The sequence below is a fragment of the Talpa occidentalis genome, unplaced genomic scaffold (assembly GCF_014898055.3).
Source record: "Talpa occidentalis isolate TD23 unplaced genomic scaffold, MPIMG_talOcc4v2.1 talOcc4.15, whole genome shotgun sequence".
Lineage (NCBI taxonomy): Eukaryota > Metazoa > Chordata > Mammalia > Eulipotyphla > Talpidae > Talpa > Talpa occidentalis.
In genome coordinates, this window is record NW_023601543.1 from 28,180,488 (window position 1) to 28,204,985 (window position 24,498).

The following is a 24,498-nucleotide window of genomic DNA, read 5'->3' on the forward strand; positions in this document are numbered from 1 at the left end:
TTGACTTTCCAATCTCCAGTCACCCTCGCAGTGCCCAGCAGAACTCAATCACCCACCCCTGCCCCCTCCCCCTGGTGTGCTTCATCAGCCTCCCTCCTGCCTTCCCCTTCCTTGTTGTGCAGGTGGGGCCAGCCCATCTCCATGGCCTTCACTGGGCTGTGGGGGCCTGCTTTGGGTTGGGGGGAAGCTCAAGCAGAGGGTGACTGCGTGGAGGTCCTCCTCCCAGGTGAGTGTGCCTCTGAGGAGGAGCCATGGCCCAGGAGCCCTTCCCTCTACAGTGGGGCCCGGCAGCGCCCTGGTTCCAGCCTAGTGTTTGCATCTTGCCTTTTCCTTGCACCGCCCTCCTCACCCTGTGCAGAGACCACCTCATCCCTCCTTTTGCGTGGCCACATGACCAAAGTTGAATTATTTGCAAAGTCACCAATATCCCTTTTACCTCCTTTGTCCTTCTGTGTGTCTGGGGTCTTCACATAGGCTGTTCAGGGGAGAGGACATCACCAAAGCTCATAGTCTAACATCCCCTTCAGCTTGGAGCTTGGGGAATTATGTGACTATACACTATAACCTGGCAAGGCCAGGGGTCCCTGAACTCATGCTGTGGGGTTGGCCCCATTGAATTTCCTTCTCTTGTTGTGGAATCCCCCTCACAGCCTCCCATTAGAATCCTGGGGTTTGCAGCTACTTGATGCTTTTCAATCCATAGAAAGCCAAGTCAGCCATTCATTTAGGTCCTTGGGGGCCCAAATACCTCTGTCTTCACTGATTTAATCCTTTGGTTTTTTTAATTTCCTTGCTTTGTACCTGAACATTCCACTTTGGCAGCAGCTCAGGAGGTTAATCCCATTGACCAACTTAAGCACGGTGAAAGAAGTCTCAGAATACCTAGGAGACCAAATGGGCCTTGGGGATTTCTACAGTACTTGGCACTAGGGGGTCTTTCAACCTTACTGCCAAGGAACTGACTGATTTAACTACTTGCATGAGGGATTAAAAGGGCAGCCCTGTATCCATGGCTCCCTGGGAGGCTGAAACAATAGCTCTGCTTTAACCTCTACTTCACCGATTGGCTCAGGCATCAGCCATTGTGGCCCGATTCAGAGGGGAAGTACCAGAAAACTAGAGCTCAATTGCCACCCCGGCTTCCCAGAGCTCCATTCAGAGGCTAAAGTGTGGACCACATTCATAAAGGGAGAAGTTATAATCAGAAGGGGTTTGCTTACCCTGCCAGCTACTGTGCCACGCTGGGAGTAACAGCCACTGCTGTGGCGATCTGGGTGGTAGGTGCGAATGCTCTAGCAACTAAGAACTCTGCCTGTTAGCAGCCTGCAGAGGCCATTTGTTGAGGGCCATTTACAAAACCCAACAAGCCAACCAAACAGAAGCCATGGGAACGGGCAGTGGCCCAGATCTGGACAGAGCCTAACTTGACAGCTGTCCTGTGTTCTCTCCTGTGCTGACTCAGGGCATCCTGGAAAGAAAGGTCCTAAAGGAGAAACAGGTTCCCCTGGATCAACTGGAAGGAGAGGTCTGCCTGGGCTGAAAGGCCTCCCTGGATCCCCAGGGCTAACAGGCTTCCTGGGGAACTCAGGCCTGCCAGGGGCCACAGGGTTGCCAGGTCTGCCTGGTCTGAAGGGTAAGTGAAGTGATCAGGTGGGGACCAGTGTGTGCCAAGAAGCTGCATCCATGCTGCCCAGCTTGCCCCCTCTTCTCTGCCTGGGAATGGGAGATGGAAAGGGAGGCGGGCATATCTTTTTGTGCTAAGAGAGTTGGAGAAGGCTAATGCTGAAAGAGCACCCAGCCAAGGTGAGTCACCCCCACTGCCTGCTGGCTGGAACCGTGGGCTAAACAGCAGGGTCAGTCAAGCCCAGGAGAGTAACAGCCACACTGGGTTTACTCATCTGCAAGACCCCTACACAGGGAACCTGACAGCTCTCATTCCCTGCAATTCCCTGACTGGACACTAGAGGTTGGAAAGGTGGCATCTCTATTTTATTGCTCTCCAGGGGAAAATAACTGGTCCAAGGTCACACAACAGGTTAGCAGCCTCTCTCTGCCACCATAGGCTTTTTTGCCCCTTGTGCCACACATGAACTCTAACTTGGAAAATCATAAGAGAGGTGCCTGCCTCTTCTTTCCTTTCTGTCACTTCATGCCTTGTCCCCGTTCAAGGAAGTAGTATAATGTGTAATAAATAAGAGCTCGGGCTTTGGAATTAGAGAAACTTTGTTTTGAATCTCTTTTCTGCAACTTCCTGGCTGTGTGACTTTGGGTGAGTTATTTAACCTCTCTTAGTTTCCACTTCCTTGCATGTAAGATGTACTAATAATGAAAGTTCTCTTATACCTGGACTATAGAGAAACAAAATAAAAGGATTAGATAAAACCAAACCAATACGAAGCCCCAGAAGACTGACTATGGAATTGAGGCTACAGGCGGGGGAGGAGGGGAACACAGGGTGTGAGGCGGCACAGTGGACTAAGGTGGAGCACTGTGGGTGCCTTGGCGGTGGGTGTGGTGTGCAGACATGCATCTGAGGAGCTGTGATCCTGTGAATCACATACAGTGTTGTAGAACAATATTGTGTCAATTAAAAAAAGGTGATTTCAACTTCCATTCAAATCAACAAATATTTCAGAAAAACCTAAAAAGACAAATTTGTTTCTCAACAGGTGAGAAGGGGAATGTTGGACCAATAGGTTTTCCAGGAATGCCAGGTCTCCCTGGTATTCCTGGTGCAAGTGGATTGAAGGGAATTCCTGGGTCGACTGGAAGAGTGGGACCATCTGGATGGGCTGGTAGCCCTGGCGAAAAAGGTGAACTGGGGAATCGAATACTGGCATTGCCACCCTACTTCCCAAGATACATCTTATTTGTAGACTCTGTCATTCCTGTAGCTTGAAACCATCCTGTGTTAGATAATAAGATTTGGGACTTTGGAATGGAGTCCTTTCAAACCTTTCACTTCTGAGTTACCATTGCAAGTCAGAGGCCTGGTCATACATTCCCAATGCTCAAGGAAGGAGGGTTTCGAGAAGGGTTCAAAGTTACTGGTGGTCTTCAGGCTTGTTGAAGGAGAGGGCACACACAGAAATGCAAAGTTGGGGCAAGGGGGTGGGGAAGGGCCCAGAAAGAGGATGGCGGGGGGGGGGGGGTCTGGGAAGAGCTACTATGCAAGTTCAACCAGGCCTGACCCCGTGTCTAAGCTTCCTCTCACCTGGATCTTATGATCTCCATGCCTGCAGGAGACAGAGGCACCCCAGGGCCAGCTGGAAGACCCAGTCCAAGACCACCATGTTGAATCTTCAGCTCAAAGGAGACAAAGGCTCTCAGGGTGCACCTGGATCTCACGGATTTCCTGGGCCCAAAGGTGCTGGGGCAGGGAATGAGCAGGAGAAATACACAGGAAAGGTTTTACAAACAAACTTGACTCCTTCCTGAGAAAAGGCCCCACAGTACAGGGCCCCAGAGCAACAGTGTAGCTGGCAGCAGGGGTCCGAGAAAGCCACCTGGGCATGAGAGGGCCCTGAACTTTGGGACTGCCAGTTTTCATTGCCGCAGTGGAACTGAGTTTTTGAACCACAGGCAGTTGGACACCTGGAGAAACCAGGCCGATGATGGGGTGAGAACAGAGCAGCTTTCCGAATGTTAGCGTTGGGGCAGCTTTGACTGGTGGCTCATGTGACTAGAGGCACCGCCCCTACCCTCACCCCCACTCTGGAGCTAACTGTCCCCAAATGTGCACATGACTTGCCTCTGACCAGGACACTTATACTGTGGGGAGCAGATTGCCTCTTGCTCAGTCTTTTTCAAGCCATTTTGCTTCTTTGCCAGGTGACAAAGGACAGCCTGGCCACCCTGGGCTACCCGGCTTGCCTGGAGCTCCTGGATTCCCTAGCATCATCAAGGGAGTCAGTGGGAGGCCAGGCCCCCCTGGTTCCACTGGACTACGGGGTTTGCCGGGCCTGAAGGGATCCCCTGGGATCACGGGTTTCCCAGGAATACCTGGAGAAAGTGTAAGTGTGCCCAGATATTTGTCTCCCCACCAGGGAACAGCTTCCGTAGCAGAGGACATGCCCTCATAGTCTATCTCTCTGACCCCAGCCCATTTCCCAGTCCCTACCCCTAGCACAGCTTCAGCGCAAGCCCTCTCCATGGTTCTGACCAGTCTGACCCCTTCCAAATCATACCTTCCTCTGGACCATCATGGTTCATGCTCTCTCCTCCACACGGCTGACCTGTCTGTTCCCGGGCCTCAGCCCAGGCGCCCGTCCTCCAGAGCCCCTGAGCACCCACATGCTAAACTCTACATTTCTCACTGCTTATGTTGACCCTAGTTGGCTCTGATTTCCTCAATATGGTTGTTCAAACTTGAGAACAAGAACTGCCTGGCATATACTTTAGTCTGTTCCTCAGTGCTGGCACTCCACATTGAGTTTAGTACATCATAAGAATTCAGGACAGACTTCCTGATATTTTGATTTCAGGTAGTTCTTTGTTGCCTCCACAGGCAACAACTGGCAAGGCATCAGGCCCAGCTTCTATGGGTTCTCAAAAGCCAGGTGGCAGAGTAGGCTTAGCAATAAAATAGACTTGGGAGTGAATTCCAGCTCCATCTCTCATTAGCTTGGGGGTCACTTGCACATCACTTCATGTCCTTGAGCCTCATTTTCCTCATTTGTCAAAAGATGGGAATAATATTCAAAAGAAATCATTCCAAACTGGATGGTCCTCACTATTCACACACTAGGAGGGATGAAACCAAAGTGGGAAATTCTATTGGGATACGTCCCAGAATAAGCAATGGCTCAGAATTAGTAGATTTGGCAACACGCAGGAAAAAGACAGGTGAATGGAAAGGGAGCCCTGGGTAATAGTCCAGTGAACACAGTGACCCAGCCCAGAACTCCCTGTCTCGCCAAGGCACTAAGTGGCATATGTGTTGATTGGATGCATCTCAAAATGAATCAAAACCATACCAGATACCAGGGGAAGAACTATGCTCATAGCAGCTGACATGCCCGCCACCCAGACTCACTTGGTGTCTTGGACATTCGCCAGTGAAGGCAGCTTTCCCTGTGTAAATGATTCAGACTCCAGCACCCACACACATAAGCCTGCTACCTGGTGGCCAAAAGACCGTGTTCCTTGCGGCGCCTGCAGTAGGAGGCTAGCCCTGCATGGCAAAGCAACACACTTCCTGTGCATAATGGTTCCAGAACTTTAGCATGGGTGGTGGCAGCCAACTGTCTGTGGAGAACACGAGATGCCTGCCCTGATTTTCTCGTGTGTATTTTCTATGAGAGTTGCCAAAGCAGCCACAACTTCATTTCTCAAGATTCTGGTTTTGATAGTCACTGGGACATTACTTGTGACAAGACCAAGATTAAATTGTAGGTTGAAACCCACCCCTAAAATCTCTAAGCATATGTATCTGCGCTTTGTTCATCACCTTCCCCTCTGCAGACCTCTCCCCCCGCAGTTCACCTCTGCCCCAGAATACGCGATATGCATCTCTTAGGCATTGGCTCAGAAAGGGGAGAAGGACAAAAGGGTGGGAGTCCTGAGCTCTGGGCAGAAATAATGATTCCATATTATTTCGTAGGGCTCACAGGGTCTCAGTGGAGGTCCTGGGCTCCCAGGAATATCTGGTCTCCCAGGTTCAAAAGGTAAGGAGTATTTTCTCTTTTAATGTGTTTATCCAGAACAAGGTGGATTTCCAGTTGGCCCAAGGCTCTTCTCGAAGGAGACTGTGTTTAGGGGAAACACACTCACTGATTGGCACTTTCCCTTTGGTCAAAGCCCCTTTGCAGTCTTTGTTCCCCAAAGATGTGAGACAAACAGTGGTACCTACTAAACTTGCTCACTGTGGCTTTCATGTAAACAAGGAACAGGTTGTATTTTGACTTTTACCCACACCTGCCCTCCAGACTCAGCAGCAGAGGAGAACCGTTTACTTTAGACAGTCTCTTTCCCCGCTGAATCCAGTTTCCCGTCCTTGTCGTGGTCATTGTTCCAGTCTGGTGATGTTTGTAGTGCCCCTCTCATCCTCTCTGCCCACACTTAGTGTGATGCTGTGTCCCCAATGGACATAGACTGCATGTAGCAGCGTGTCATGCCAGTAGCCTGGTAGGATCCCAGTGCCTTGTTTGTGAGTGGTCACTGTTTACCCAATGGGTAATTTTGTCAAAGAACTTCTCTGACTACATTGAATCTGAAACTATTTTGCATTCAAAAGATTGCTTTGCTGCAAAATGAGCTCTGGTTTCTCCAGACCAGTTGAACTATGTCTTGATACCCCCAGGAGATCAAGGTCAGACACTTGGAATTTACGGTAGCCCAGGACCCAAGGGACAGCCTGGAGAATCTGGTCGTGAAGGTAAGACTGATGTACTTTTATCATGTGTCTCACAGATACCTCAAAACTAAAGATCAGAAGGAAGTTTGGAAGTCTGCAAACCCCATCTAGTACAGAAAAATTGCTATGACTGGCAAAGACCTTTGGGACAATGGCTCCCACTTCCTTAGTTTATAGCTAAATTCTTTCTCAAACATTTTTCATTGTTCCTACTTCTGAAGTCACTCACAACAAGTTTACTTACTTTCAAGTGGTGTCACCTTCTAAGCATGAAGACAGGTGCTGTGATCCTTATTAGTTTCTTCACTGGACTTAGCTCCCTCAAAAGTTCAAAGTAATGGGCCTCCCTGGCGGCACAGGGGTTAAAGTCTCAGCACTATCAAGCTGTCTGCAGCCACTGCAGCATGAGTTTAATCCCCGGCCAGGGAGCTAAGCCACATGGCACAGCAGACCTCTCCTGTCTCGTGTGCTGCTCCCCTCAGCAGTCTTTTTCAGTAGATCCGCCTGTTTTGCTCCCCACTCTGTCTCTGGTGAGTCCTCTCATCCTCTGTACCTCTGGCCTACACCCCAGGTTTTTCTGTGCATTAAAAAAAATTTCGGGCCTCCCCGGTGGCGCAGCGGTTGAGCGCTGGGTTGCGAAGCTGCCCGCGGCCTCTGCGGCGCCGGTTCGATCCCCGGCTGCTCCCCGGCCACTGGAGGAGGGTCCCACATGGCGCGCAGACCTCTCCTGCCGCCCGCTGCTCCCCTCAGCAGTGTACTTCGGTCCTTCTGTCTGCTCTGCTCCCCGCTCTGGCTCTGGTGAATTCTCTCACCCTCCTGCGCTTCTGACTGTACCCAGTGCATGTATAAAACAAAACAAACAAACAAACCAGCAAACAAATAAATAAAGCATGCCTCTATCAAAAAAAAAAAAAAAAAAAAAAATTTCAAAGTAATTTCACCTTCGTGTTCACCCATTCCCATGGAGGACCGAAATGGGGTCTTTGATCACTCAGTATTTTTTTCTTGATTTTGTAGGTGTGAAAGGAAAAGATGGACTAGAGGGTGATGTAGGTTTCCCAGGAAACAAAGGTGCAGATGGGAAAGTTGGTATTTCTGGAGATGATGGCCTTCCTGGCTCCCCAGGTACCATGCCACGTGACAACTTTATTCTGAAAAGGGGGTATTCTGAAAAAGGGGGGATTGGCTTCAAGCCATTACCCATTCTGAACGTCTGCCTTGGTTTTACTTCTAGGGCTCCCTGGGATTACAGGCATGAGAGGAAACCCAGGGCTTCCAGGTTCACCTGGCCATCCAGGCACGAGCGGGTCCCCAGGACTCCCTGGCCTAATAGGAACCAAAGGTATGTGTATTTGGGAGAAGGCAGTAGGGGAAAACATCCTTCCCTCAAAAAAGGATAACAGCTACTTTACATTAGCAGATACTAGTTGGGGTTAAGCCATATACGGGTGAGTCATTGACTGAGGAAAGGGGGATGAAGAGGAGGCACGGAAGGCACATATGCAGGAGAAGAGCAGCCGTCAAGAGAAGTTAGCAAGGAAGGTGTTGGCCTGGCGCATGTAGCCTTTCCCTTAGAGATTGAACAGCAAGTCTCTTGGAGCTGACAACTTAAGGTCTTGACATGGCCACTCTGAGTCCTTCTTGAAGATACCCAGTTATTTCCCATCCTGTTCTTGAAGCTACATTGGTCTCTAATAAGAGTCAGGGAGATGTAGGTTCAGGGCTGGTCCAGTCTCCCTTAGGGAATTGAGGAATGCCTTAAGAAAGACCATGACCTTTAAATTAAAGATTTGGCAAAGTGCTTGGGAACAGGTAGCTACTTTTTGCTGACCCTTCATGACTCAGACTTGCTGGAGCCATATTTGATGTTCTTCCCGTCAGGTTTCCCTGGACTTCCTGGTTTACGTGGACTGAATGGTCTTCCAGGAACCAAGGGAAGCCATGGAAATACAGGTAAGGAAGCCCCTTCACGGTAAGGAGAAGAGCACCAGCCCTTCGAGAAGCCTGACTGGGACTGACCATGATTTCATGACTGTGATGTATCCCATATCTGAGGACACATCCATCTCCTCACCAGCCCCCTGAAGTGGAGAGGGAGGAGGAGAGAATGTGTCCTTCCATCCAAATGAGCTCTCTTTCCTGTTATTCCAGTACTCAGCCTCTGTTATCTGTCAGGCAGGCCTCCTGGGTCCCCAGCAAGTAAACTAGGCATGAGAGCCTTATCACTCCTGAATTCTGTCCCCTTCTCTCTGCATCTCCTCTTAGGACCTAGTATAACTGGTGTGCCTGGACCAGCTGGCCTGCCTGGTCCCAAAGGAGAAAAAGGGTCTCCAGGAACTGGTATCGGAACCCCAGGGAAGCCAGGAATAAAAGGACAAAAAGGTAGCCGAGGTAAGTGAGTCTAAATCAGGCCTAGTGGAAGATGAGTGAAGGTAAGGGAATCAGGATCAGGGTTCACCACGACCCTGCAGTTGACAGGCCGAAGCTGTGGATATCTTCACGTCTCTGGGAATCTTGGAGCTGAACAGAACTGGTGGCTGACAAAGAAAAATTAGGCCATGCCTAGGGCTTTCCTGAGAAAGTGTCAGGGAGTGGGTCAGTGAGTCCCCTCTAGCCTCCAAGTTCCCTGCCCCTCTCCCTTGTTAACCTCACTTGCGCAGAGCCTGGGTTCAATGGTCCCGAGGGAAAGGGCTTGTCCACTTAGCAAGATGTGTACCAGAAGTAAAGAAGTTCCTCAATGTCCAGTGTGGAAGGCACACCCAAGGCCCTGGAAAGACAGTGTGACTGCTGGAAGGAGCCCAAGAGTAAGCGGATACATGTCTCCATGTCTCCACGGGACAGGCACAAAGCACGCACGTAATTAGGATTTGCTGGGTTTACTGGAAAGCAGGTTTCACCCTAGTCCGGGACCATGCCTCATCACATTGTCTGAAGTCCCTTTCTGGGCCTCCTTTTCACCAGCTCTCAAATAGTATGAGTTAGACTCTCTCTGGAAATGTTCTGAAGTCCCTTATGTACCCCACTTAGCAGAAACAGGAAATGAATTTAGTGTAGCATCCAGGAGAATAGAATGAGCTCTGAAGTCAGACGAACTGAATTCAAATTTCAGCTCTACCTCTCATTAGCCCTACGATCTTGAACAAGGATGGTACTGGCCCCAAAATCTCAAGCAAGCCCTTAGCTTTCCTTTTCTGAAAAATGGATATGATAAGAGAATCTACATGACAGATCCAGTGAGCAATCAATGAGGAATGAAGTCACTTAGCGCAGCACCCAACCGACAGTAGGTGCTCTGGAAATGTTGGCCATTGTGTTATTACTCATTACCTGGAGAAATCATATTTGTAGAATGTTCTCTTCCTCATAGCTCTGAAGCCCGAGGTCCCACCACATTTTCCTTGCTAACGGGCATGTTTGTAACATGTACGTACGTTTTCTGGGAACTGTGGTCATACATTAATTCATTTCCTGCTGCATTTTATATTGATGCATCTGTTCTCTCTGTGTTTACTCTTTCCTTCAGTTGGGACCAATCTGTTCTTTTCCCAAAGCCAGCAGCTTCTCCAGAGTGAGGGTTCACACAGGGTCTGAGCCTGTAGGGAGAGTGTGTGGCTTCTTTCACAGAGATAGAGAAGCAGGAGCATTTCCTTTCTGTTTTCAAATCTTGATTCTGAACGCCTGGCCATTCAATTATTCATTTCCTTTAGTTGTCAGAGGTAATAAAATCACAATTACAAATGCAGTAAACAGCACATAGCAAGATGGATACATTTCAGGAATACAGTGCTGGGAGGGACAGAAAAGTAAGTGCCAAAGGAATACATTTGGTAGGATGCCACTGATAAACATTTACAAATAAGTAAAATCAAATAAGACGTTGTTTAGAGATACAAATATGCGTGGCCAAACTGATGAAAGGGGAAGATGTATACAAAATTCAGGAGCAGTTGCCTCTGAGAAGGAGGAAAGGAAATGGGATCTATGAAAAAAATTTCCAAAATTGGATGGTTGGAGCCCAGATGTTCATTGTATCTGGATTGTATTTTACATGTGATTTATAAATACACCGCTGTCCTTCTCAACAATTCAGATAATTTGTTTAAAAAGAATACAGTAAATATCACATCTCCCTTCCCATAAGTACTTACCTCTGTTTTGATCATGCAAGCTGGTGTAAAAGGGGGAGTGACATCTAAGAGAACTTCCTAGAGCAATCCCTGTCCTTATAATAGCTTTAGCTAAATAACTTCAAATTATACCATTCATTTTCATATTGGCACTAGAGCAAGAAGCTGCATTTGTATATTTAGGGTTTTTAAGGGGAGTCGGAAAAACATGCCACTTTGGAGTTCATGTGCTCATTTCAAGTGTATTATTCTTAAAGAAACACGTGCTTTTTTTTAACTACTTGAGGTTAGTTCAGATTTTGGGATTTTTTTTTTGGAGGGGGACTTACTTCAAACACTTTGTCAATTGATTCACCATGGGTTTACAATAGTATATAACTTTTAGGAGTACTGTTTTACAATTAGTTCAGATTTAATGATATATGGGCATAAAGATCAAATCAAGAAACAGGTACAGAAAAGAGGATACTCCAAAAACTGCCACAGTTAGTTTATAATCTGTGTGCTGCCCACACTTACTGTACTGTATGTGGGGGTCTCTTTTATTGGTTTTGCATAATTATAGCATAATTTGCATAGTTGTAATATATGCCTATAAAGCTATATATTCGAGGGAAAATACATTATCTTTTCAGATTTTTACATTTGCAAAAAAGGCAAATATGACTATGTCAAAGATTCATCAAAGATATAAGTGACAATACCATCAGTACCATCGTGTGGCTTTGTAACCAGTTTGTCTTTTTGTTTTCATTTTGTCTCTTTTCCAGACCCATAATAATTTGGAGACCTTCCTTGAAATGTCTTTTCCATCTCTCTATTTCCTCAGCATTCAGTTAATGAGTGAGCAATTAAAAACATCTGAATTAACCAACTACTCTTTTTTCACAAGTTTTCTTGGAGTTACTATGTCTTTCCTAAATTTAAAAGGATAAATTCATTATTAAGTTTTTTTTTTTACTTTTCTTATCAGAAAAATGAACCACAACATTAATATTTGGGAATTTTCATGTCACCAATATAAGAATTTCAACCACCAGAGCAGTTAATCAACCAGTTTGAATCTATTTCTCTTCATTTGAAAGTCTTCTAAAATATACCTAAGTAATAAATACATTTCTTCCATGCTACCGGTATAACATGGGCTTCTATTTTTGTATATATGGCCCTGCCATGCTTTCCCATCAAGATTACCGTCTGTGGATTTGAGGCATGACTATTAAATAAACTTCTGTAATCAGCTGAAATTTTTGGTTTTGAACATATTTTAATAGAAATCATTCCACAAACAGAAAACACGTAGAGTGGTATGAAAATTTGAGCAAACAAGTATTAGGAATCTACTCTAATATATGGCTATTTATTCTCTTTGGCCAAAAAGAAGGAGGGGGTTTAGTGCAGAGTAATTTGTTCCATTGGCTATTGAACGAGCCTTCAGCTGATATGAATGACCTGTAAAAGACTGTTTTCCAGTTTGACCAGAAGAGCCAGAGGTCAGCCCTAGAAGACTTGGGGAGGCACAGCACTTTTGCCTCCTCTATTCTCATCCACCAAACGTCTGTTCTGACTGGGTGGGGCCTGCACCCCACCTCAGTCTGTAGAATCAGATGAAAGTGGTTAACTGAAGGAAATGTGCATCCTGTACAGTAGGTTCAAAAACGCTGAGGGAAGCATCAGTTCCAATGTTACAGTCATGCCTTCTTGTTTTCTTGGTTTAGGGAAAATTAGCCCATTACCAGTGAGCTTGGAGAACTAGAACAAAAGGCAGCACCTGCTGGCAGGGGGGAGTGTTTGTCTGCTAGCAGCAAAGGTGGACTGCATGGAGAAGAGCCCTCTGCTGGCATTCGCTGGTCTGACTTTTGCCTAACCACTTCCATTTTCTCTGCATCAATTTCCATGTTCTCTGAAAACGCCTGACCCTCCCCTTGGCACACAAGCCCAGGCAGCCCTTTTGTTTATTCTTTGCAGGTTTCCCAGGTCTCCAAGGTCCCGCTGGTCTCCCCGGGGCTCCAGGCCTCTCCTTGCCTTCAGTCATAGCAGGACAGCCTGGCGACCCTGGGCGACCAGGCCTAGATGGAGAAAGAGGTAAAGAGGGCTGGCCATCTCCTTTTGCCCTGAGTCGGGGTGGTCCTGTACACAGTCCAGCCCAATCCCTATTACCGGATATGCATGGGCCTGTTTAGCCTCACATCCAAACCCCAGCAGCGATGCAGGAGCCTAGAATGGACTGCATTTTGTTAGAAGGGTGTGGGAAAGTCTGGGCACTAGAACCCCACAGAGGGCCAGGGGACATTCTCTGACCTGGGAATGGGCATTGGCTTCCTGTCAGCCCCTAGGCTTTCAGCAGTGGCCACTTCCTGCTCACCTGTCCCTCTTCCCTCTTCTAATCTTACCCCTAGGCCGCCCAGGTCTCCCTGGGCCCCCGGGTCCCCCTGGGCCATCGTCAGATCAAGGTGACCCTGGAGACCCTGGCTTCCCTGGCATTCCTGGCCCTCAAGGGCCCAAAGGAGATCAAGGAATTCCAGGTTTTTCAGGCCTCCCTGGAGAACTAGGACTGAAAGGTATGGCTGCTTGGCTGGCTACAGGGCCCTTCCCTCCTCCACAGTCAAAATGGCCTCTTCCATTTGCCACGTGATAATGCTCTCCCCACCCTCACTTCTGTCTAGTATCAAACCATCCTACCGCAACCAGCACCACCAAACTAGGCCCTGACTTGCTTCCCTTTGGACTTTGCCAGGCATGAGAGGTGAGCCTGGCTTCATGGGGACTCCGGGCAAAGTTGGGCCACCTGGAGACCCAGGATTTCCCGGAACAAAAGGAAAGGCAGGGCCAAGAGGTAAGTTGAGAGGATATGCTGGGCTGATCCTGAGCCCAAGAAAAGGTCTGGGCGTAAAGTTCCTTCAGAAATTGGGCCTTCCCCGGTGGTGCAGCGGTTGAGCACTGGGTTGCAAAGCTGCCGGCAGCCTCTGCAGCGCCAGTTTGTTCTCCGGCCACCGGCGAGGGTCCCACACGGCACGCAGACGTCTCCTGCTGCCCGCTGCTCCCCTCAGCAGTGTATTTCATCAGTCTGCCTGCTCTGCTCTCCCCTCTGGCTCTGGTGAATTCTTTCACCCTCCTCCGCTTATTTATTTGTATAAATAAAGAAAGAAATCTTTAAAAATAAAAAGTTCCTTCAGGAATCACTGCTCACCACACCAAGAAAGCCTGGATGCCTGAAGCTGCTAAATCAAGCTCCTCCAAAGAGGTAGTTTCTCTAACGTGGGCATACTCTGCCTCTACCAGCTCCCAGGACTGAAAATTACTGCTGCTCACCTCCTACCACTGACCTACATTATTATATCTGCATTTGTGTGCATTGAGTTTACACTCTGATCACCAGAAAGGAAGTATCATCTTTTCCATCCTATTCATCCCCAACTCTCACACATCTACACAGTTAGCAAGCCCAGAGGGTGGTTTCTCCTAAATGTGCCCTCATCCATTCAACTCTCACCTCCACTGCTACCACCCAAGGCCAGACCACCAACATTGCTCATGGGAATCATTTCAGTGACCTGTTAACTGGTCTCCCTGCTTCTGTTGTGCGCCTTCAACAATCATTTCTGCATCTCTCTGTCAGAGAGAACTTACAAAAACCTAATCATCCACTGGCTTCCCATAGATTAGGAATAAACTAATCATGAACCACAAAACCCTATGTGGTACCTCCCCTTCCATCTTCACTGCCCGTCCTTCCCCTTTGCTGGTCACTGTGATTTTGCCACACTAGTCTCTTTCAGTTTTCCCAAAAGGCTGATTGGCTGCAGGGCCTTTGCACATGCTAATTCTACTTCCTGGAATTTTGACATTTAGGAATATTCCCCTCATCCCCAGCTTCTTTTAATGTTTTAGTGGCCTCAGCTCAAATGCTTATAAGAGGCCACTTATCAGTCTCTCTAATGCAGGTTCTCCTCCCCAGAGCCCCCTCTGTACCCTCCCACTGGCACTACACTATTCATTTTCTTCATAGCAGTACTCGTGGTTCACAGTAAGATGAGTGGTACTTGTCAGGCTATGCATTTTTCATCTTTATCACCAGACAATAATTGCCATATATATCCTTCTTATTCACTGCTCTTTGCCCAGATTTACCAGGGCCCTGACATAGTGTAGGCCCTTGAGAAATACTCATTGAATTAGTAGGCAAATTGGCTTTTTTGGCTTCTAAGTATTGCTAAATCAGCTAGCTGGAGTTGGGGACCTAGGCTTTTTTTTTTAAGTCATTTTTAAAAATTTTTTTAAAGATTTATTTATTTATACAAGAACTGGGGTACAGGCCAGAGGCACGGGAGGATGAGAGAATTCACCAGAGACAGAGCAGGGAGCAGAGCAGGCAGACGGACTGAAAACACTGCTGAGGGGAGCAGTGGGTGAGACAGGAGAGGTCTGCCGCGCCATGTGGGTGTCTCCCTGGCCAGACGGGAATTGAACCTGTGCTGCAGAGGCTGAGGACAGCTCCACAGAGCTGCGCTCAACCCACTGCACCACCAGGGAGGCCCGGGGACCTAAGCTTTGATGCTACTGAACCTCTGGGGTTGGACACATTGCTTTAGCTCCTTGGCACTGTGTTCGGACTAGTGAGTGAATAGACCACCTAACCCAGCCTGAGCAAAGGCTCAGCACACCCACCATATTTTAACAAACATGTCACGACTTGCCTACCAAGGCAAGGCCTGTGCTGGGACCCAAGGAGACAAGATGAACTTAAACTAGTTCCTGCATTCACGGAGCTGCCAATCTACCGAGGAGAGAGATGGGTAAAGAGGACGTTGCATGAAGCATGAGCAGATTGGTCCTGGCGGTATCCAGTGGGGGCAAACAGAAAGAGCAGAAAGCTAGCGATTGCAGGACAGAAAGGAAGGCTTTCTGCACCTCCTCTGGCTTCCACCTGACATTAATACTTCACCCACCCACCCACAGGCTTCTCAGGCCCTCGAGGTGCTCCTGGACAAACACCAATTGCAGAAGCCATCCAGGCTCCTCCTGGACTCTTGGGTCTACCGGGCATTGATGGCATCCCTGGCCTCACAGGGGACCCAGGGCTTCAAGGTCCTGAAGGCCTGCAAGGTGAGGAGGGCCCCAGAGAAATGAGCCGAGATAGCCTTGGCTGAGAGGCTGAAGCAACTGGCTAGGAACCCCGACTTCCAGGGGCCACCTTTACCAAGCATTTCCTCTGCACCCTCACAAAGTTCCAAAGCTTCTTTCCAGAAAGAAGGGCCAACAGGGCAGTACTTGTGCTTGGTTTTAGAGAATGTGGACCCGGAGTGTAGCTGCTACTGCGGACGGCTCGTCCCTTACTCACGTACTGGTGGAGGAGGAGTGTGGTGGGACATAAAGAGCGCAGGGCTGGGCTGCCTTCTGAGCCCAGCTTTGTCCCAACTGGAGAAAGCTAGCTATCTCTCTGGGCCTCGTTGTCCTTATTTTTGACATGGAACACCAGCAGTTGCTTCCATACTTCCCAGTGTAGCTGGGAGGACGAAAGGAGGAGGGAATGGGTGTGAAAGGACTCAGAGGGTTAAGTTCAGACTGCTATCCTGGGCGAGATGCCCTGATGCCACCTAACTAGCTGGAAGGCTCAGCCAGGAGTTCAGTGGTACCCCATGCATGGCACGTGCGCCCTCTCCTGGTGAGTGCTGGGCATGACACATGAGTCCACTGTCCTGGGGAGAGCTCCTCAGGCCCTGCACATTGAGCACCCTTCCTGTGTACCTGCTCTCCTTTCAGGCTCCAAAGGTTTACCTGGCATCCCTGGCAAAGATGGCCCCAGTGGACTTCCCGGCCCTCCTGGGGCTCTTGGCAATCCTGGTCTCCCTGGACTTCAGGGCCCTCCAGGATTTGAAGGTCTGGCGATGTTGGTGCTAAGGGGCAGAGGGCTTCTGTGAGGGTTTGAAGCTTAGGGGTGAGTGAAAATCTCAAATCGGAGAATTGGGAAACATGGCTATAAAGCTGGATACTACTAGAAGGCTAGGCTCAAAAACTGGGCTCTCATCTATTCACTCCCCACTCCCCTTCGATCCTGTGAAGGCATAGAGTCCAACATTCCAGAAGGCAAAAAGGACTGTTCTAAATCCTGTTTGCTACTATAGCATGCCCCGCTTCCTAGCCAGGCTTTCTGATGTGCGTGGAATGGGGGTGACTTGAGGAATAACAAAATTTGAGATAAGGTATGGTTGTCCTGCTAGGTATCTACCATTTTACTTATTTATTTATTTATTATTTTTAAAAGATTTATTTATTTATGCATACAAGAGCTGGGGTACAGGCCAGAGATGTGGGGGGTGAGAGGATTCACCAGAGAGAGTGGGGAACAGAACAGGCAGACTGACTGAAACACACTGCTGAGGGGAGCAGAGGGCGAGACAGGAGAGGTCTGCTGTGCCATGTGGGTTGCTCCCTGGCCGGCTGGGGATCGAACTCGCGCTAGAGAGACTGTGAATTGCTTCACAGCGCAGTGCTTAACCCCTTGCGTCACCAGGGAGGCCCGGTATCTACCATTTTATATCAGAGAAGGCATATCAGTTATCCTGAATTGGAGAACAGTCCTGAAGCTTGGTGGGAAAGTGGTGTGATAGGTTAGCCATGTCTGCCGTGGGCAGGAGAGAAGGATGGCATTTTACCCTGCCAATCCTAACTCTGCTTTTGCTACCTCAGATTCAGCAGATTCTTATCTCCTGTGAAAGCCTGCAAAGTTGGCCCAGGAAGTCACCCCCTCTGTCCCTCCTCCCCTTGTAGAGAAGCCAAGGCCAGGTGGCTGTGGGAGGGATGCTAGACAGTGTTTATTTATTTTTTTAATGGGGATGCTGTAGCCAGATGCACCCGGATTGGGACTCTAGCTCCGCCACTATTAGGCTGCCGGACCTCTAAGCTTTCGTTTCCTCATCTACAAATTGGGGTGATAAGGTTGTCGAGAGGAAAGAGTGAGCTAATGTTTGTACATCGTGAGTCCTGCTGAGTGCTTGCCAGATTAACTGCTATTGTGACTGATCACACCTGCCTCACCCCCTTTCCTGCGCTCTCACTCTCAGGGCCTCCAGGGAAGCAGGGCCCCTTCGGGAGGCCAGGAATACCTGGGCAGAGCGTGAGAGTGGGCTACACGTTGGTGAAGCACAGCCAGTCGCAACAGGTGCCCCTGTGCCCCATCGGGACAAGTCAGCTGTGGGTGGGTTACAGCCTGCTGTTCGTGGAGGGCCAGGAGAAAGCCCACAACCAGGACCTGGGTAGGTACCGGCTCTGACGGCCAGCGTGGTGCTCCCTCCGCACAAGGACCAAGTGTCATGCTCCTTGCTCTGCTCAGCCTTGAGTGGACCCACTTGGGCTGTGGGTTAAGAGCAGCAGCTCTGGAGTGAGGCAGATCTGGGATCCAACCCTGCCCTCTACCCCTTACTCAGGGTGTACCCAGGACAAGTTGCTCAACCTCCCTAAGCTTCCACTCCCTCCTTGAACAAGGCTGTCTAGTCCCCACCTCATAGGTCAGCGTAAGGATTGCAAGAATCACTCAATGTCAAATGCATAGAACATTTGGCACATATTAAGCATCCATTACACAATAGTGATTAGTGCAGTGATAATATGGCCTGTGGGGCAACGATTATTACCCAAGAATTAATTGTCTCGTCTACAGGTGGGCTGACCCTGAAACAGACTCATTCTATTAAATGCCAGTTTTACAAAGCAGATTAATTAGGCAGCATCGTTCAGCTTATAAAAAGGGTCTTTTCATTATCAAACTTCCCTGGTATAGTGAAAATCAGATTTGCTCAACAGACTCCAGTGTGTGTGCAGTGTTGCAGGATGGTACAGAGAGGCGTCCCTGCTGTTGACGGTCAACCCCCACCACCATCTAGCCCAGTTCAGTGCCCCTGGGAGAATCCCAGCTTTGCCCCTCAGCCTGACCTTACCTGCCCACCGTCTCTCCTTCCAGGGTTTGCTGGCTCCTGCCTACCCCGCTTCAGCACTATGCCCTTCATCTACTGCAACATCAATGAGGTGTGCCATTATGCCAGGCGCAACGATAAATCCTACTGGCTCTCCACCACTGCCCCCATCCCCATGATGCCCGTTGGCCAGACCCAGATTCCCCAGTACATCAGCCGCTGCTCTGTGTGTGAGGCACCCTCGCAAGCCATTGCAGTGCACAGCCAGGACATCACCATCCCGCAGTGCCCCCTGGGCTGGCGCAGCCTCTGGATTGGGTACTCCTTCCTCATGGTAAGTCCCTGCACTGCCCCTCCCCCTGTGTGAAGGTAGGGAGCTCCGGGAAGTTCTCTCACACTGATTCCTGGGCGCAAGGGACACTGGGTAGAACACATAGAGTGTGAAAGGAAGAAAAATGCTTGGCCTAGGCTTGCTAAAGGCCAGAGAGCCCAGTTCTGCATGCCTGACAGGTCAATTATGGGTATGAGCAGAAAGGGGCAGTCTGTACCCAGTGGTTCAGGGGTCAGAATATCCATGAATCAACTGCAGAGTCCTTAACCTCTCCATACCTGCCTCAAGCGTGCTACAAGCAAAGGAAGGAGGAAATACCTGATCTGGGTGGACAGTGAGGGAGAGGCTCTCCCCACTTGGGGCCAGGATATCCGCTCACTGGCCTGGCGTAGGGGGTGCATGCACTCCCCACTCTTCTGCCCACCCTGCCTCTCCAGCACCTCTGCTGCTGTCACCTCCCCCAGAAAAGTTCAGATGGGGTCATGCTGTGTCTGTGTCCTTATGGGGATTCTGAGTCTCCACTTCAGTGGGAAGGCAGCAGCCAGCAGGCTACGTGCCTTGCTAAGAGAGAGCTGAGAACATTTGTTAAGCCGAAGGAGGCATCAGGCCCTCACATGGCATCCAGTGAAAACCCGAGGACATGCTATCAAGTGAAAGTTCAGGTTAAGGGACAAGATCACTCCCAGGGGAAAACCCACTAGACTACCCTGCCTCGCCAGTGCTTCTTTGCTGAACTGCCAGGGGTGAGATGGTGCGAGTGTGGTTGGGGAATGACTACGGCCGCAGGCTTCTTTCCATTAGTGCAAAGGGGTGAGGTTCATCCTTGTTTTGCTGTCTTTGAGTTGGGTAGTTTTTCCCAATATATTGAAAATACCGAAGCATCTCGCCTATCGTTGTGTCCTGTCTACCACACAGACCAGAAAATTAGGAGAAAAGGCCTTCAAGGAATGGCACAAAAGCTTTACAGACGTCCTCCCTTGCTTCGCTCACGAGAGCACCCTTAAGCCCTTATTCAAAACGCCCTGACTCTTACATTAGACATAATTCTAACATTAGAACCCCTATTTTCTCCAGAAAATGTGTAGTGGTGGGAATTTGGACGGCCTGGTAAGGCATGTGGAAGCAGTGAGATGTGACTACTAAAAAGGAGAGAAGAGGGGGGAGCAAGACCAAGGCTGCGCCCCTTGGGGTGGGCCCCTGTATGATGGCCCCATACAAAAACCGAAGTTCCCAACCACACGCTTGGGTCACCTGCAAAGTTGACAGTACATAGTGTTCACCATGGAGCAAGGCAGGGAAATGTGTTGTTTGTTCCGGAGAGTTTTCTGAGCATCAAAATGAGGGAAACACAGATATCTCATTTACCAGGAAAGGCCCCTTACAAGGAGACTCACTCTCCTGAAGTTCTGCAAAGTAAAGCTTCCCTGTGTGTCCAGCTTGGCCATTTGCTGACGCAGTGCATATTTGGCCTCTTCCCCAGCTCCTGAGGCCCAACTTACTAGTCAGTTGAGTTGAAGGGAGAGGGTACAGGCAAGTGGAGAGACGGAAGCAGCCACTTATGGATGTAGTAACCAGAGACCCTCGGTCTATGAGTGACACTGACAGGGAAATCCTAAAATAGCGTTGAGGGGGCCCTGTGAAGAGAGGCCCAGGCTGTTAGACCAAATACAAGACCCTTGTACTCGGCTGGTAACAAACACTGCCTGTCATCAGAAAGGGTGTGAAGGGATTAAAAACATAACAAGCTCTAAGGGCGTAACTTTAGAGGAAGTGCTATTTGTAGACAGGCCAGGGGAGGGGCCATGGCTTAGCGAGTCTGGAGCATTGCATGTGCTTTGCCTTCTTGGAGCATACCAACAAGGTCTCGGAGTAGACAAGAAAAATTGCCTTCTAAAACCTACTGAATTTCCTTTAATCCATCCTTTTTCATTTACCTATCCGTGCAAATCTGTGAGGGGGCACCAGCACACCTTGGAACCCAGTCTGGGAAACACTAGCTGAGATGTGGTGCTGAGCTTGCGCTGTGGGTTAGGAAGGCCTTTGGGAGCTTGGAGGGGGTGCTGCTGCCCTGAAGAGATACAAAGGAGGGTGAGCAGCCCCCAGTCCCAAAAAATAGCTTTTATTATACTGACTAGCCGCTTGCGCTGAGCCAAGGGACCAGAGCTTAGGAAGGGCGCGCATGCCCCTTCACCCAGAGCAGAGAGCCCCAGTGAACTCCCGCGGCCGCTCACCCTCCCTCCCGGGTCTGTTGCAGCACACTGCCGCTGGCGCTGAGGGAGGAGGCCAGTCCCTGGTCTCACCTGGCTCCTGCCTGGAGGATTTTCGGGCCACTCCTTTCATCGAATGCAGCGGTGCTCGGGGCACCTGCCACTACTTTGCCAACAAGTACAGTTTCTGGTTGACAACAGTGGAGGAGAGGCAGCAATTTTGGGAGGAGCCTGTATCAGAAACGCTGAAAACCGGGCAGCTCCACACCCGGGTCAGCCGCTGCCAGGTGTGTATGAAGAGCCTGTAGGGGGGCACCTGCCACTCTGCCCTTTGCTTTCCCCTCCCCCACACCATGGCCACCTCACAGTCTGAAGAAGGAAGGCTTAAACCCTTTGCCCACCTGTCAAGCTGTACATTGGAGTCTCATTTGGGCTGGACTACTGGACACTGGTCACCTCAGCCCTCAGGCCCAATGGGTGAGCTCACACTGCTGACATCTGCTGTCCCACTTCAGTCAACCTGGTGCTACTATTTGATTCAGACGTTTGTGTGACTACTCATGGCTACCTCAGAAAGACCTGCTAGGCGCCACTTTCTTCAACTAACTTTCCTCACTGTCTTGATCAGAGAGTTCTTCATAGTAGCAAATAAGTCTTTTTTTTTCATGTCCTGAGGTCATCACACATTTGGCTAAAGCCAGACCCAGTGTATCCACATAAAAAAATTCTCTGACCAAACATTCATGGATGGCTCAAATCTGCAGAGGGCAAGCTGTCACTCTTCAAGGAGTCCCGTTGTGTCTAGGCAGGCAGCAAAGCTGCAATGAGGCACAAGCCAGAAGCTTGAGGTGAGCTTTGATTCTGAGAGTGAGCATGAGTGGGCCCTCTAATGCTTAAGGAGCTTTGAGGGCCAGCAGCTGAAAGGAGCTCATTAACTTCATAAGGTCCTAGACAAATTACTTCCTCCTTGCCAGCTCCCTTCCTAGTCAGAGACGAATAGCTTGGCTTGGTCCAGAGTAGAGCAGAGGTTGCATCGAATCTAGCCAGGCTCATAAAGGAAATGAGAATCACAGCCCTTTCTCCCGGGCTGGGTAGAGGGGCGGATGGGTAAGAGGTGTGAATTTTTCTTTTAACTCCAGGAAAGAAAAAGGTAAATCCCTTGTCTCAATTTCTCGGAAGTCTCTCTTTATTCCAAATGCCATCCAGATGTGTGCAGTGTGGCAACTGAAGCTGCAATATGTTGGTTCCTCTGCATTTTGTGGCTGGTAGAGACTTTCTATTAAAATGTCCATCCAGTTGCTTTTTCACAGGTAGCCTGTCAAGCTATTTTTAAATGTTTTAAAACCTCATACAAATCTAGCATACTCCTCTCTCTAGCAGTTGGCAGAGCTAATGCAAGCCTGAGTTGACTATCAATGTGTTGTATTCTGTTTGGGGAGATTTGTTTTACCATTTCCTTTTATTATCAATTTTCCTGGAATACTCTTAACCATGTTGACATGAGGCAATTCCTTCCAGGTGATTTTGTTTCCTTAAATATTATGTAAACTGTGCCAATATAAAGCTAATCAGTATAATCTGAATTATTGTTACCTTCACCTCCTATCTGAATAATAAGCATGGTGTCAGCTTTGTACATTGCAAATTAAAGGAATTAAATATAAACATTTGACTCTTTGGATTTTCTTTAATGAAAACTTTTCTAATGTCCATCTTACTACAAATCATGAGTCCACTCACAGCCATGAAGTTTCCTGTTACTGTGAGTCAAGCTTTTAACAAAACATCGAAGCAAGAAAAATACACTTAAAATCAAAGGGCAGAAAGAGTCCTGTAACAGGCTACAAATCCACAGACTATTTCAAGATAAGCTTATGACTGTCATATACTTGAGTTCAAGAAAGGAGTGTCCACACTTCTGGGACCTCAGGATCATTTACAGGTAAATCAAAAGTAAAGGAATGCTAAGGTCATTAAAAAATCAAATCTAAATTATATATGCATGTATTTGTATATGTATAAAATATATCCTCTGGAAGAATAAACAAGAAATTAACAATATTGGGAGCTCTCAGGGAAGGAAACTAACTGAATTTCACTGAATACCATTTTGCACCTTTTGGATTTTGAACCACTGGAAAATATTGCCAGCTGGGAAAAATGGGATCCAAGGAAACAAGTGTTCTAATATTCCTAAATGTAAAAAAAAAAAAAAAAAAAAAAAAAAACTTGGTTTGGTACTAGTTGGTACTACTTTTCAAATCCCAGTTGCTGGTCTTCCTCAGGACTAGTTGAGGATGGAGGTGAAATGCATACAGGTTAAGAGGGTAAGGAGAGGAAAATGGAAGACACCACGGGGACTTGAGGTACATCTAAGGCAATTCCTTGGAGAATCAGGAAAGCCAGTTTGAAGAATATGTACTTTAAAAATTAGTATGTTGCTAGTCCTGAAATGGTTTGGGAATGTATCTGCTGCACAGATTAAATGTCACTGAATGAATAAATTCTTTCTAGTTATGGCTGTAAATCAAAATGGAAATTCATTCAAACACAATTTTTAGTTTTCCAAACAAAAATCAACAGTTTGAGTCAGTGATTGGCAAACTATAGCTTGTGGGCCAAATCCAGCACTCCTCCCGTTTTAGTAAATAAAGTTTTAGTGGTTTACAGCCAGACTCTTTTGCATGCATATTTTCTGTGGCTCCTTTTGTGCATCAGCTGGAGAGTTGAGAAGCTGTGACAGAGGCCACATGGCCGGTTAAGCCTAAAATACTCACTATCTGGTCATTTACAGAAAAATTTTGCTGGCCGTTGATAGAAGTGATTATGATTCGATTTAAGCACAGGGTGATATCTGAGAAAAGCCTCAATAAGGATGGGGACAGTGACCCATCAAATAGTAGTAAGATTCCTCCAAATAGGAAGGAGATCACCAAGTGCACATTTGATGTAATATCTTTGACAAACTTTTTGATATAAATTATAATTATTTAGGCTACATATTCAAATAATTTAACAAGAATGGTTCTCCCTGATGCAATCACTTTATTATTAGAGCAAGAGAACAGACTGCTTTTTAGTGTTTAGCCCAAAAGAGGTCACACCTGACAGGGTGAAGAAGCACAGGGTAACCATCTTTCATCTGCTGGTGCTTGAACAAGGTGGGAAGTTGTCCGTTGTCCAGATGTCCACTGTCTGGTTTCAGTAGCTGGAGACTTGCTGTGGCCAGCTTGGGAAGCAAAGGTTGACTCCTAATCTTTCTGCTCCTAGCCTCCATGATTGTTCTACTTCTTTCTGGGGAAGAGTTGTTTCTTTCTTTTTCTCTGATAAATGGTGATTGGCTCAGATATGATTAGTATCAAGTTTGTATGCTGTTGCATATCAGGCACTTGCTGACTAGAAAAATTTTATGTAATGAGTTCATGTTCTTCTGGTGCCAGATGGAAGACAGATCTCTAAGTTGAATACCCACTATTCTATACACTCAGAATCTCAAAATCTTCCTCCAGGTCAAGCTCCTCTAATTGTTCAGTAGAGTCAATGAATTCTATCAGAATACAGAAAT

At 48.1% G+C, this 24,498-nt stretch overlaps 2 protein-coding genes across 2 annotated transcripts in view; one reads left to right on the forward strand and one right to left on the reverse strand.

Annotated features, from left to right (window-relative positions):
- COL4A6 (collagen type IV alpha 6 chain) overlaps positions 1-22,608 on the forward strand; it is a 281,265-nt gene extending 258,657 nt beyond the window's left edge. Inside the window, 19 exon segments of the mRNA XM_037512089.2 lie at positions 1,463-1,633; positions 2,670-2,813; positions 3,243-3,293; positions 3,296-3,367; positions 3,832-4,013; positions 5,603-5,666; positions 6,302-6,376; positions 7,373-7,480; positions 7,590-7,697; positions 8,237-8,308; positions 8,621-8,746; positions 12,451-12,567; positions 12,882-13,043; positions 13,220-13,318; positions 15,442-15,588; positions 16,246-16,362; positions 17,547-17,738; positions 18,443-18,729; positions 20,981-22,608. Of these exon segments, the coding sequence (XP_037367986.2) occupies positions 1,463-1,633; positions 2,670-2,813; positions 3,243-3,293; positions 3,296-3,367; positions 3,832-4,013; positions 5,603-5,666; positions 6,302-6,376; positions 7,373-7,480; positions 7,590-7,697; positions 8,237-8,308; positions 8,621-8,746; positions 12,451-12,567; positions 12,882-13,043; positions 13,220-13,318; positions 15,442-15,588; positions 16,246-16,362; positions 17,547-17,738; positions 18,443-18,729; positions 20,981-21,241 (2,555 nt within the window). The 3' untranslated portion in view covers positions 21,242-22,608.
- Positions 22,609-24,498, reverse strand: part of ATG4A (autophagy related 4A cysteine peptidase) — a 52,061-nt gene continuing 50,171 nt past the window's right edge. Inside the window, exon 13 of the mRNA XM_037512090.2 lies at positions 22,609-24,480. Coding sequence (XP_037367987.1) covers positions 24,410-24,480 — 71 coding nt within the window. The 3' untranslated portion in view covers positions 22,609-24,409. The remainder of the gene's footprint in view (positions 24,481-24,498) is intronic.